This window comes from Caloenas nicobarica, chromosome Z (genome assembly GCF_036013445.1).
Source record: "Caloenas nicobarica isolate bCalNic1 chromosome Z, bCalNic1.hap1, whole genome shotgun sequence".
Lineage (NCBI taxonomy): Eukaryota > Metazoa > Chordata > Aves > Columbiformes > Columbidae > Caloenas > Caloenas nicobarica.
This window is the reverse complement of record NC_088284.1, coordinates 20,850,014-20,864,204: the sequence shown is the minus strand read 5'-3', so window position 1 is coordinate 20,864,204 and position 14,191 is coordinate 20,850,014. Positions and strand designations below refer to the sequence as shown.

Sequence of the window (14,191 nt, the reverse complement as noted above, 5' to 3'; positions counted from 1 at the left end):
GGTATAGTTTGTTTCCTCCTGGAGCACTTTGTGCAAAGACTTATTCAGGAAACATATTCATGAAATCACAGTCAAACTGATTGCCAACGTACACTGAATCTGCACACAGTTCTTTTGTGTTTTGACTTGAAAATTGATGTTTCTAGGTGCTGAATAGTTTCCAACCTGTCTTTTCTTCTTATTGATTTTTCACAATGTATCTGCCTGCTATATTTTTTTTAACTTTTAAAAGCTTTGTCCAAAATACTTTAGAATTGCATGATGTAATTATTAAACTTATGCTGCCTACATTCCCTTAAAGACTGTGGAGGGGAACTATATAAGAAGGTTACAATTATTTCATCTTTGAGTGCCTGTCTAAATAATGATTTTTAGTGGCCATATGCCAGACTTAATAGACATTTGTTTTATATAGTAATATAGGTATGGAAGAGGAGGCGTTTAAAGTAATTATGTATGTGAAGTAATTATGTGTATAAAGTTTCACGATTGTATATTTTTAGCTGCTCTTGGCCTGTGTCTACCATGAAAATGAGATGAAAGTGTTACTGAGCATGGATCGACACTAGCAATATTTCTTCATTTCTTTCATTATCCTTACAGGAAATGCCATTTACAAGATGACTGGATTTTTACAAACTAAGTAACTCGTGTGCCCATGTTTTTAGCCAGTCTTGGTTTTGGACGCACACAAATCAAAGCATGGGTTTTCCTTTATTTGTGGAGAAAAGTATTTGGATGTTTAAATCACATAGCACTGTCCTCCAGTTATGCAAATTGCATGTGTAAATACCTATGAGAATGCAAAAACTGATGTACGCATGAAATGTACGAGTGCATAAAATTAAAGCTGTCAAGCAATTCGGCTTTTACAACATTGACATGCTCATATAGAATTGAATGGGGGAGAAAGAGGGAAGAGTGGTCAGAAAAATGAGGTAAGCCACATTTTTAGTAACATTTTATATATTAAAAGAAAGGCCTAATTACAGATTATCACACTTCTAGGATGTTCATGGATTGGTTACTCATAGCAGGCTTACTGCTGTAGGAGATATCTGCAGAGTTCCTCTGTAGAAAGCTTCCAATACAAATATACAGGTAAATTTACTGGCAATCCAACAGGTTCTTCACTCACAGAGAAACTATCTCTCTCTTATTTTGCCTGTAACTAGAGTCAACTGAGATCAGTATAAAGCTTTTCATTGTTTTGATGGTTTCTGATTATTTTGACCTCTAAAATAATTTATTTAGGACATCAAAATATCAGAGAATTTTGGGAAAATCAGAAAATTTCAAACTTTTAGAATTTGGAAAATGGGTTAATTGCTCTGGTGACCAGCTAAATTGAGCAAACACTACCTAATTGATTCTCAGTTTTCATGTATTACTGTATGAATTGAATGAGGAATGCTGTATTTCTTAAACTGAAACACGGAAGAGTAAAACTGACTTCTCTTAATATTTTTGGCTTCCAGCTTTGCTATGAATACCCAACATGTTCCACAAGCACTGGTTATGGTTCTGCTCTGTCAGAATGAATTAAAGGGAATTACTGCTGGGCCCCTCCTTTTTCTTCCTGGAGAATGATAACACTGGCTCCACAGTGTTTGTTCCCCTCTCTGGAATCCTGCTGAATAAGAGGCTTTCCACCTGTTGAAATTAACATAAACATTTGCAGCTGATGTGGGACAGCACCTGGGACCTTGTAGTAAGTGCTAGCCTTTTTTCTGTAGTAGACCTGACAGCAAGTAGGCAGGAAAATACTGAAACTACACAGAGACTTCAAGCAGTATGTCTTCTGCTTCTACAAAACTAGACACAGGATGAATTCTCAGCCTCTTTTTTGAAGAGATGATGCACAGCTGTCTATGAGACCTCCCTATTGTGTACCTTGTTGTGAGGAGTCAGGATGAGCCAATTCAAACTTCTGGCCTTTTATGTTTACTGCTATTAATTTTGTATGTTAATAAAGAACATTAAAATTGTCAAAATGAAAAATGCTAATAATTTGCAAGAGGATAGGTGTTTTGATAAGATTTAATAGCATTTGCATCGAGTTACACTTGATAGGTCATTTACTGTCTCATTCCAAATATTAGAAAGGCAAATATAAAAGCTAATTTTCTAAATTTAATAACATGAGACTATAGTATTATCTAGAATTAAGTCTTTACAGAAGACTTGGTACAGCTGCTGTCTGGATGGGGGAGGCTGTGCCGTTGTATCAACAGTTCCCCGTCGTACAATGCAGTTTAGGTCCATCACACCACATGTTAACTTTAGGTGATTTTTTTTTTTTAACTTCATGGCTAACACATTCCTGTTAAACGCTTGGATCTAGTGAAAAATATGTTCCATTTATGCATATCTGATTATTGGTGACACCATCATAGCTAGCTGCAGTCACTAGGTGACTTTGGATGTAGTATTTCTACAGCAACTGTCTTAGTGTTGGCCCCATATACCATTCTTACTGAAATTATTTGCGGAAGTTTATGTCATCTCTACAATGATATAACTAAAACAGCTATATACTTTGCATCTGCTGAACTGTGACAACTTAATCTACGTATGTCCATTAAAATTTCCATCATATATAGTCACCTTCTTTCCTGCCTGGTAGCTATAAAAAGCTTCACCAGCACTACATCTGTAAGGAGAAAGAAAGCAGAGATAGAAAAGGGAAACATGATTTGCCTAAGGTTATACAACACGTCACAGCATTAATTTTTCACATTCTATATGCATAAATTGCTTTGGACAAAGTCTGGCTTTTCAGCAGTTGAATCTGTTCATATCCAGATGCTGCATTTTTCCTGACTTATGTAAGGGAGTGGCTTGGAGACTATTTCAAGTTCAGCTGTTTCTTTTCTTTCTTTTTTTTTTTTTTTTTAAATCTCAGTGAGGGAATAGACCATGTTCTTTACTGGTTGCTTTTAACATTGTCATCATTCATTGTCATCATTCGTTGCACTCATTTGACAGATGAAATCAAAACCATCATACGTACATCTAAAGTTAGTTAAGAGGCATCCACACATAGAAATTCCAGCTTTCTGCACTTTGCCTGCACTTTCTATAGTTTTTGAAATGGTGAATACTGTGAAAATGTTGAAAAAGGCTGGGGACAAAACCTTGTGTCTCTGAGTCTGCCCAAGGGAGAGTCACTTGTGTCTCTTGCAGTTGTCAATGTTGTGGTCTGTTATTGAAAGGCTGCATCAAAGGCAGGGAAGTTTCTGTATCTTCCAGAATCCATGAAAGACAGTCATGTTATTATTTGAATTAGAAAGGGGAAAGACAGTCATGTCATTACGCAGATTAGAATGGGGAGGGAATACAAACAAAGGCATACTATAAACTACATACTAAGATGTATTTCTTCTTTGAGGTAAACTGTTTTACTATACAACCTTTTTTATTTTGTGTGTGTAAGAAGATTCGCAGTCTTTCTGTTTGTACAGAATCTTGCACACAAAATTCTGGTGTGTGATTAAAATTAATTTGTACATTATTAGCCTTACTCCCATTGACAGTTTGGACAGGCATTATCATCTAATGTACAATGTGTTGTACTAGTATTCATGACTGGGATATTTGCTTGATTCTATTATTGCTGACTTGCTGTATAACCTTTGTCAAGCCAGTGGACCTCCCTGTTTCTAAATTCCCTTCATCTTTCTTCAGTTTGAATTTTGTTAGTAAATAAACTATTTCCTTACAGTTCCTGCAATGTGCAGCAAAAATTAGTCTCAGGTCTTGATTGAGTTTTTTATGCTTTGCTGTACTCTACTAAAGAAAGATATTTGAAAGAAATGCACAGAATTTAATCCTACTTTACTTGTGGGCCAGTTTTAAGGCCTGGAATTTCAATTTCATTGTGACCTTGCTGTAACAGCTCAAAAAATGTTAATGCATAGGGCTCTTAATTCTGCTGTAAATCTTGCAGTTGAATTGTTATCATATGCATATATATTTATTTCATATACCTTTTAGGGACAATGTATATTTTAAAATAATTATGTAAAGCAATTTGTTTGTGTCAAATGCTTCTTGTTATAATGAAATAAGAAGGTATAAAATATTCTGAACTCCTATAACTGCAGCAAATTCAAAACAGTAATGGAGAAAAATTGTCAGCCTTCTGTTTGTATAAGAATTTGGGACAGATTTGGCCACAAAATAATCCAAATGTGAATTTCATCTATTTCTTTGGTTATTTATGCTGTTTCCTCTATACTGTGCTTTGATTTTGCCTTTGACTTTGTAAGAGATACTGATTGGGAATGCTGACTAAGGAGCTGTTGCATCTTGAATATTACCCTCTCTACTTCAAAGGGAAACTCTAACAATAATCCACTTAATATCACAAGGCATTTGTAGGTAATAACACAAATCTTATAGATACTTATAATTTTGAAAATTAATTAAAATCTTTTATAGGACGATCTACTGCAACGCTTGTTTTACTTTGAGTTCTTCTAGAGAACCAATATGGATGCAGATACAAGGAACTGAGCAGGTAAATTCTCCTGCAATAACTCATCCTACAAAATGGAGCAGCAGTTCTGTTCTCAACTGACACTGAAAAAGGGTAAATGTCTCTCCTTTTCTACTTTTAATGGCTCTATCAGTGTCCTGCCAACCTGGGAAGTTCTGCAGATAGCTGGGACAGGGGACACGACATGTAACAGAATTATACACTGGTTGGGATAAAACCTGTCATTGTTTTCCCTACAAGATTTATAAATTTCTCTCTAATTTTCAGTGTTCATTAAGCTTTCAGTATTCATACAGTATGTGTGTATAGAAATAAGCTTTACTTTTTCCTTGAACTATGTGAAGACAAATGTTTTTGTGAATACCCCAGTTTTCTGCTGCTGCATTAACAGCTTACATACATGCATATTATCTTTGATATCCATGAAGATGGACTCTATGCTTCTTCACATTTGTGAGAGATCTTAATATTAAAATATTTGAAAATCAATGAAATAGAGAACAGCTTATAGTCTCTGGATCCTCCGACAAGTAAGGTAGTGTATTAGGTATTTAGATCCTAAGACTGCACAGTGGGCAGTTTTGATTAAGTTCTCCAAGCTGTACCACTGAATTGCTGATAGACCAAAGTCCCTGCTTTCTTTTCTTCAGGCAATTAATGGGATAAATATATCACAAGTACACCCTGAACTTTCATTAAAAACCTGAGAGCTCTTCCATGAAACTTAGGTGGAATGGCAAGGCATACATCATAATAATAAATTACTTATTATATCCCTAGCTCAAGGAACAGTTTAGTAAAGAGAGTATAAAGCTTAATAGAGTTGTTGACCAGAAGACATGACACCAGAACAAATGGAATGAAGTTTCTTCCAAACTATCCAACCTATCCCATCCATCACTTATTTTTTCTAATCTATTTCTAAAAGATTAGGAGGTAGACAGATGTTTTACAGCTCTGGGTTTACAGGCATAGGTTATTGCCCATGATAAATAGCTTAAACTTCCTTGAGTCTTGGAACTGTTTTTCTGAGATGCATTATGTTTGATAACAATAGGACCTTGTGAAGGAAATATCTATTCAGAAAGTCAGAGAAGAAAGTGGAGCACAGAGTCAGCTTCATAGCAGCTCCATATAGTAACTTGTACGGTTATATTGTCTTGGAATTGGGAAAAGCATCTTTTAGTTTCTCTGTATATTGATTCAAACCTTCTGTTACACTGTCTCTAAAACAGCAATAGCAAATGTATCTCTTTCTGCAGCTTTAACAGTTCTAGGGCACGGAATGTTCCTTTGTTAATGACTTGGTGTATGCATCTTTACCAAATTATTTAAAAGAAAAAAAAAACCCGAACAACTAAACCAAACCAAAACTGTTTCTTTTTTTACCTGTGACTAAACTGGATACAATTAGTGGCAGGACCAGCATTTGCAGCATTCTCATGAGTAGTTCTCCTGGAAATGAAAAGTACTTGACTTCCCGATAGCTCATCTTATATGATCGGAGAGAAAATCCAAGGATTACACCTGAAGAGACAGAAAAGATATCATAACTTAGTCCTCTAAAGTAGTAGTAACATCTGAACACATATATCTGTAGAGTACTTACTTAATGTATCTGATTGCAACATGCAGTTTTTATTATGCCCCAGACTGTACTTCTGATTTGCTCTCTCAAATACCAACTACTATTATGAGTAGTCCTGCTGATGCCATCAAATTATTTTTCACTGTCACAGATTCAGAAGGTTGTTTGTGCTGCTATTTTTAAAAATCTGGATTAAAGTAAAAGGTACATCTTGAGTCTTAATGAAAAGGAAACAGTCCCTGCTATGGCAGACAAGTGCTTTGAATTCTGGGATTTTGAGCGTAATCATATATGAATGCATATACATACTAGCTACCAACCTTCAGAGTCTTGTCCATGCCTGTTTACTCTGTGGGGCCTCATCCTGTTGATGCTCTTCAGATTAGATGACATAACCAGGACAGACTTATTTGAGAATCCTGTTGTGGTTTGGTCTTCACACAGCAAAACAGTATCAGGAGGTAAGTAGCTTTACACATGCCTGCCTTCAGAAACACAGGCACTTGCAAAGAAGCAGCTAATCAGAGTTGGAAGGTCTTACTGCATGATTAAGTGGTGGGTTTCAGTGCCTAAGGGAATGGACTGAGGAAGTGGAGTAAGGGAGTGTCTGGATCCATTTACCATGCTGGGAACAGATAGGTTGTCTTTGACATATATTTACAAATGGAAGCTGTAGACTGGCTGACGTGTAGCAATCTAAACTTCTCAGCTAGAACTTTGTAGATTTTTTCTTGTACTTGGTGTCAACTGCTTTATTTGCTTATTTTGGTTAATTGACATAACTAGTTACAATTTATTGAAAGTTAAATGGTTTGGTGACTGTCTGATATAAGTTTTCCCTATCCAGCCAGGCAGCACTTGGCTTTACCTGGAAAACCTTACCCATACAGATGATGAGACTCAGCTATCTCTCCTTCCCATTCCTGGCTCCATGTTCTTCCCCACTTTCTACTGCTGGCACTTGTGGCTGTATAGAAAGTTGGATCAGAGAATTGATCCTGCTGCAAAAAGGATTTATTTTACTACATTAATTTTCAGCCAGGTCAATTGCCTGAGGTAATTTGTTTGCATGGCTACAGAAGTCTTGGTACGTTCACAAGGGAATAGGCAGAGATGTGTCTTTGGGAGGAGTGAGACTACTCTTTTTGGCAGATAGGCATACTTAGGTTTCCTAAAACTTTTCATGAAACTGCATCCTCAGTGGTCTTAGGAAGCAGAGCATTCAAACTCACTTCTAGATCATGTTAGAACTTGGGTATGTCCTGAAAATGCTGTAACATTGAACACTTCTGGAAACTGCTAGTTCCAGTTCTTAATCACTTTGTGAGTTTCCTTTTTTAAATCAGATTTTAGATTGGCACATCCATACAGCAGATAATATCTTCATGCCAAATTTTACTAGCTAAAATATGCTGTTATGCCTCCTACACTAGCTTATTGCCATCTGCTGATGTAAGGAATCAGCTATAACTCTCATGTTAGTGACCCCTGTCTGTGTGATCGTGCTGTTCGGCACTTCAGCAGGTTGGTTAATTTAGAGAAGCCCGGAAATTACTTGTGTAGGACAGAAAATCTCAGTGTTACAAGAGTGGAGAAAAGCAATTAGAGCACAATTAGAACTGAGTAAGGAGTTCACACTGTGGAAGAGAGTGGTGTGACTAGAAGGCATTTGTTTTAGTCATATTCATGTTCTATAGACTCAGGTAGTCAAAGTGCATTTTGCATAAATGATTTTTTTAGGTAAAAATAGATCATAAAGTGCATAGAGGAATAATCTCTGAATGATTCTTGATTAAAAAACCTGCTTTAGCGTTTCCCTTCTTTTCAATAAGGCTTTAAATTCCACCACAGTATTCCTCATTATTTTCTTTTTATATGGGAAACACATTTCTCGGATATAAAGAATCAATCAGGACCCTTTGTTTGTTCACTTAATGAGCACTACATTTAGACAACTGGAGAACAAGCAAATAGAGCTAGACCCGTTTCTTACTTAGGCCACAGTCCTCCAATTAGTTCCACATGAATTAATCTCTGCACTAGTACAAAGCCTCACTGAAGTTAGTAAGGGTTTCTGAGGCTGCTATAAGAACTAGTCCTTATGCTATACTATAAGGGCTTGATTATCTGGCCCACTACTGTCCAAGCAGCACAAAGTGGCTTAAGAGAGAATCAGGGCTTGAGGAGAAGGCTGTTTGAATGAACACTGTCGGTAGTGACAGTAAGTTTCTTCTGATGTTCCTTGTAAACCTGTTGAGCTAAAAATTATTGCTTTTTATTTTTTTTTCCCCACCCCCCCCTTTTTTTTCCCCCTAAAGTGTTCTGTGCAGGGTTGCCCAGCATTGCAGTTTACAAAAAGAATTTCTGTGGTGTGGAAAAAATGTAGTGTATTCTGGTGAACTGTGTCAACACCCAATAGTTACTAATTCTTCAGCCTTAATCTTAGTACTGCTATACATCCATACGCAGTCATGCCTGAGCCATAAGAGTCTTTCTCCAAGTCAGCTTCCCTACTTGTAAAATAGGTATAGGAGTAGTTGTTTCACAGATGTTTCTGAAAATTAATTGTGTTCACACAGCGATCTTGGCAGCACAACAAGGAATTTAGGCAAATGATTTCCTCACTGTAGTGAGTGATAATGAAAGCAGAAGAGCATGATTTTACCAGTCTCTCTTGATTTTAGAATATATGGAGGGGAAGCTTTATTTTCAGCTCTGAGCTTAAATACCTAGATACTGGGCATTACATCCTGTCCAACAAAGTTTTATCAGCAAAAATTATGAACCTGAAACAGGAAAATGGAACGTGGCAAGGTAGCTTTGACTTCTTCGAATTCAATTCTCAGAAACAACATTAACAGGTTTTAAACAGTGAGATAACAGCGTACAGTGATCATTTAAAGATAGACACAATGATGAAGTATCAAAATAAATTTGGGTAGTAAGACCTAATAGGAGGTATTAAATCTTTGGAAGGTGTGCAGTATTTTAACATCCATCTTGTGTGCGGTAAGAGTTGTAGTGCTTAGCACCCTCTATGATCAAGATGGAGAAGGTTAAGTACTGCAGGTGGCCTTTCTCAGAAAAAGTTTCAAGTTTCTGATTAATTCTGAAAATTGTAATGAAACAAAGCCTTGTGTGAAACAAGCTCCCACAACTTGTTGTGCAGGTTTCTGTCTACCCTTTGTAACAGAAAAGCACTATAAGCAACAATATCAGAGCCTGGCTTCTCAAATGGTAAATGGTGTACCATTCCTGCACTGCAGGGAAGAGTAGATTTCTCGACAGAATTTTTTAGGCTTTTTGTGGTCAAAAATCACTAGTGCTTGTTTAAGCTAAGGAGCTGAATTCTATACATGTGTATAGTTTTATGACAGAGCCATATTGCTGAATAACTTACGTAGTTCATAATGAAGAAAAAAATCAGATTAGACCTATAAAAAGATTTTTGAGGTGTTCTTGTCAGTGATATAGTCAAATTTATGGAAAACCTGATTTGCAGATAATCATGATGACAAACAGAGCAGTCCCTGAACTAAACACACCTACACATGGGTTTAAAACACCACATCAGTAAAACAAACAAAACCCCTGTAACTATTAGAAGATGCTTTACCAAGATCTAAATGTTCATACAAGAATGTTAGGGAAGCTTAAGTCTACCCTCCTCCTTGGCCTACTCAAAATAAATAGATATAAAAATTTAATAAAGAGATAGGATTGTTTTTTTCACTACTTCAAATAATTCATAATCTTAAGAGAATAAAGAAAATAAGGAAGCTCCTAATTGGCATGATGTTTTTAAGTGAACAATAGCAGCAATTTTGTTTAATAAGTGATGTCTCATTTTTTAAAAGGAATCCATATGATCTTCTGGCCTATATCTTATTTCAGAAACACAGGAATTAAGGCCATGCCATTATTTGGAATTAATATTTTTTACAATATCCATGCTTTCTGTTGTATTTTCATGCAGAAAGTAAAAAAACCAGCAGTTTTACTTTTTAATTGATCAAAAATCACTCAGGTATATTTGAAGAGGAAATTACTAGGTGCTATATTAATGACAGTCCAAGAGCTGCCTTTTCCATGTTAGTGCTTGCCAGTTCAAACAGAACACACCAATAGGGTTTACATACACTTCTGCTTTTTAACAGTAAATCTCAAAACACTGTTAAGCAAGGTCTGTATCAATATCCTTTTCTTTAATAGATGAGGTACAGACTTTTTCTTTTCCATCAGGAAATAGAAAACTTCATAATAACTGGAAAAGAATACCTTAAACTAGGTAGAATGGTGTGCTAAAGTAACAGCTGTTAATAGTGCTCTTCCAGAAAATGTTATAACCAGCAAGTAAATAACATTTTGTTCTGTAACAGAAATTGGACTAGAGCCAGTAAGAGAATCAGGCTCCTACCAGTTTAATGGAACATTGTATATTTTTGCTAGCTGCACAGCCATTTCATTCTTGTGTTCGTGCAGAGCTCTGGAATGAATGGTTTTGTTCTTTGGGTCATTTGTTTCTGCTTAATTTACCATTTTGTTCTGACACCTTTTCTTCCAAGAACCAGTTTCAGATAAGGCCGCAACTATATTTACTTGGAACAAACAGGTAAATAACTTCTCTAGTGATAAGAAATACTTCAAGTTGCCGATGAAATCACAAACTCTTTTTTTGCTTGCCACAAGAGCCACAGACTCACCAATTCGCTTGCATGCTTTTGATTTTCATCTTTTTCTTTCTGTAATTTCATATTGAACCTTCCCTCCACCCTCACCCACCTTGTGCATCACCCATTCCTTCCTTACTTTCTGCCCTTATGCAGGTAGGGCAGTATGTTCTCTTTGGAACCATTTTGTCTAACCAAAATATTCAATACCTACATACTGTGGCAGTCTTTTTTTGTGCTTTTTGTTTGTTTGTTTGTTACTTTTACTAATTTTATGTTTAAAATGATCTCATATTATGCTAATTATTGTTTAGTATCTACCTACTTACTTTTTTTTCTTTTTCTTTTTTTTTACTCCATTTAATTTAGGGCTGCAGCAGAGTTACTACTTTTAAGAATTTGAGAACTACCTCTTCTATTATATAATCATCAGTGCTGCCCGATCGCCTCTCTTTGACCTTTTTTATCCTTAAGGTGTACAATTACGACACTCTTTGAAGATCCTTCACACAAAGTACATTTGACGGGAAAACCTAAAAAGCACTTTGTGAGTCTTCATTCCAAAAAACTCAAGAAATACCCTTGGTTCGTGAGAGGCAGTTAAAGGCTTTTTTGTCCATGTCCTGTGATAGGCAAATAACTAAGGTAAGGAAGGGCACACATGGGCTCAAACTGAGGGGAATAGTACTGAGGAGGGCACCAAATTGCTGTAGCCAGGAAGAGACTACAGTTTAAGCTGTTCTTTTTTATAGAATAAAATGGAATGGAGTAGAATAGAATAGAATATAGAATAGTTGGAAGAGATCTACAACAATCATCTAGTCAATGGCCTAAGCACTTCAGGGCTGACCAGAAGTTACAGCAGATTGTTAAGGGCCTTGTCCAAATGACCCTTAAACACTGACAGGCTTGGGGCATCGACCACCTCCCCAGGAAGCCTGTTCCAGTGTTTGACCACCCTCTTGGTAAAGAAATGCTGCCTAATGTCCAGTCTGAACCTCCCCTGATGCAGCTTTGAACCTTTCCCACATGTCCTGTCACTGGATCCCAGGGAGAAGAGCTCAGCACCTCCATCTCCACGTCCCCTCCTCAGGAAGCTGTAGAGAGCAATGAGGTCGCCCCTCAGCCTCCTGTTCTTCAAACTAGACAAACCCAAATTCCTTACTTCAATGCACTTGTACTTGTGAGATACTGAGATGAGCTCATCTGGAGGCTAAACCAGGGAGGAACTATTTTTACTGGGTCACTTTTCTGCCAGACTAGTTCCCTCCACAGGTTTCCTGGTGTGCTAGATGATGATGGTGCTGGTGTGATGGCAAGGAAGGAAAACAAGCCTTTGAGTGTAGAAACGTGCAGCCAAGGACAGAAGTAGGACTGGCTTAATCAATCGCAGAATCATATATTTAAGAAACCCTATCAGTTCCTCTTCCTACGGCAATCCAGAATTGGAGCTAATAGGTAGCTTAAAATTACTTTGATTCTCTTTTTCTAATGCTAAGTTTAGAGCAAAAGTTTTCCACGTGAATTTTCTTCTCTGTTTCAGACCTGAAAAAGTCCAAGTATCAATCGGCTTAATACACTAGTTATTATTCCTCTACAACTCTCACCTGAGAGGGACCCAGCAGCAAATCTCACCTGTATAGGTGTATGTAGTTTTGTGTGATATGTTCCTTCCCTTTTAACTGGATGGTGCCAGTGTTGTAGAGAGCTTAAGGACCTGTGCTGCAAGTAGCTCTTGTAGGGATATGGGTTAATTTGGCCACAAATAGTTATCTCTCCTTTTCTTGAGAGATATCACAAGGGGAATCATCGGAAAAGTACCACAGAATAACTAGACATCCTAGATTTGATTGGGATCCAGAAGATCGCAATGATGTGATTTTTTTGTTGTATGGGATGGTTCTAGCAGCAAAGTAGTATCTTATGACTTGTTGTCAATTCTGTGTTGAAGAACAAACTATCTGATTTGCCTGTATATAAAACACGTATCTACCTTAGTCATGATGCACAATACTTATTGTGCATAAGTGGACTACCCATGGTAGTTGTGAATGGCATAAACTGATTTGTGGCAGACCTGACACCTTCTCATAGTGCTGAAGTCATTACCCACATAATACATAGTATATTGTGCATGCATACATGCACCCTAGGGCTCCCCAAGTCTTCCAGACACCAAGCAATTTAACTGAAACTTCTGCCCCAATTAAGCTGTGAAAGATCAGAAAATACCAGGCAAAAAAGCCTCCAAGTCCACCTAGACAGAATTCTAAGGATATAAAAGAGACACATCCAGAGAAAAGCAAATGTATAGTGAAGTAGTAGTTACATTGATGTCAAAGAGTTGTTCCCTGCATCAGAAGAGAAATCGGTGTGTTGCCTTTGCTTAGGGGACACGAGAGTGCCAGGGTGCTCTCAGTTGTACAGAAGAGACACAGAACTACACTGTGCACCGGGAACACCTGTCTCTTGAACCTGACCCTGAAGATGTACTTTATTCAATGAGAGTTATTACCTTCCAAAAATCCCACACCAGACTGCTAACGTCACTGTTTGGTTACAATTTGCAAAGATCCAGAGGCATTTTCTAATATTTATGTATTTTATGGACATTTAGAGCTCGATTAACATAGATACATAGGCACGTAATTTGCAGCTCAAAATTAAGACACTCAAACCCTCCGCCTGCTACTGCCTAACTCTGGAGGTGCCTGAACTTCTGAAGCACCTTTACAGCTATGGCTGGGCACTTGAACATTGTCTTTACTTGCACATGCAGCTCCTCCTCCTTGGGTTGGAATGGGGAGTCTGAAGTTGTAAGGAAGAACTGATGTATCTAACGAATTAGTAAAATCCCAGTTTTATGAGGTACTACCTAAACTGGAATGCTTCTTATACCAAATCTGAGGATATAACAGCATCTGAGTATTACTAAAAAGTTTCTAAAAAAAATCTCTGAAGTCTGTCCTTTGCTACTTCTTGGCTCCAGTATTACACTCATAGATTTCTTTTTCCCTTCTGTCTCTCGTTACTTGGTTCGTTTGCCCTTCGTCCCCAATTAGGAGGTGATTTTCTTCCTTTCAGAACATGTCCAAAAGACCGTCCTCTTTTTAGCCAACTAATGTTTCTCTACCTTCAAATTTTTTTTCTCATTTCCCCCCTGTTTTCCTTGTTCTTTTTCTGTATTTATTTCTTATATTTGATTCCTCTTTCGTTGTTATTTATAAGACAAGCAATAGCAAGGCATTTATAGAGGATTTTGAATGAAAAAGAGTTTTCATTGCTGGCACTGAAGCAGACTGTTCTTTATGGAATGGGGACGTTATTCCTGATTTCACCCTCAGACAAAAGACGTTACTGAAAGACAAACTATTCCTAGTTTATATACTCTTATTAGTCTTTGAGCTATAGAAAAAATAGTTTTTATGCAAA

General features: G+C 37.1%; 1 protein-coding gene across 4 annotated transcripts in view; it reads right to left on the bottom strand.

Moving 5' to 3' along the window:
• SLC1A3 (solute carrier family 1 member 3) overlaps positions 1-14,191 on the bottom strand; it is a 61,235-nt gene that overhangs the window by 37,627 nt on the left and 9,417 nt on the right. For 3 of the 4 annotated variants that reach the window (XM_065655741.1, XM_065655743.1, XM_065655745.1), the window contains exon 2: positions 5,891-6,028. The exons of the other annotated variant lie outside the window; for it this stretch is intronic. In XM_065655741.1, coding sequence (XP_065511813.1) covers positions 5,891-6,028 — 138 coding nt within the window. The remainder of the gene's footprint in view (positions 1-5,890; positions 6,029-14,191) is intronic. 4 annotated transcript variants of the gene reach the window in all.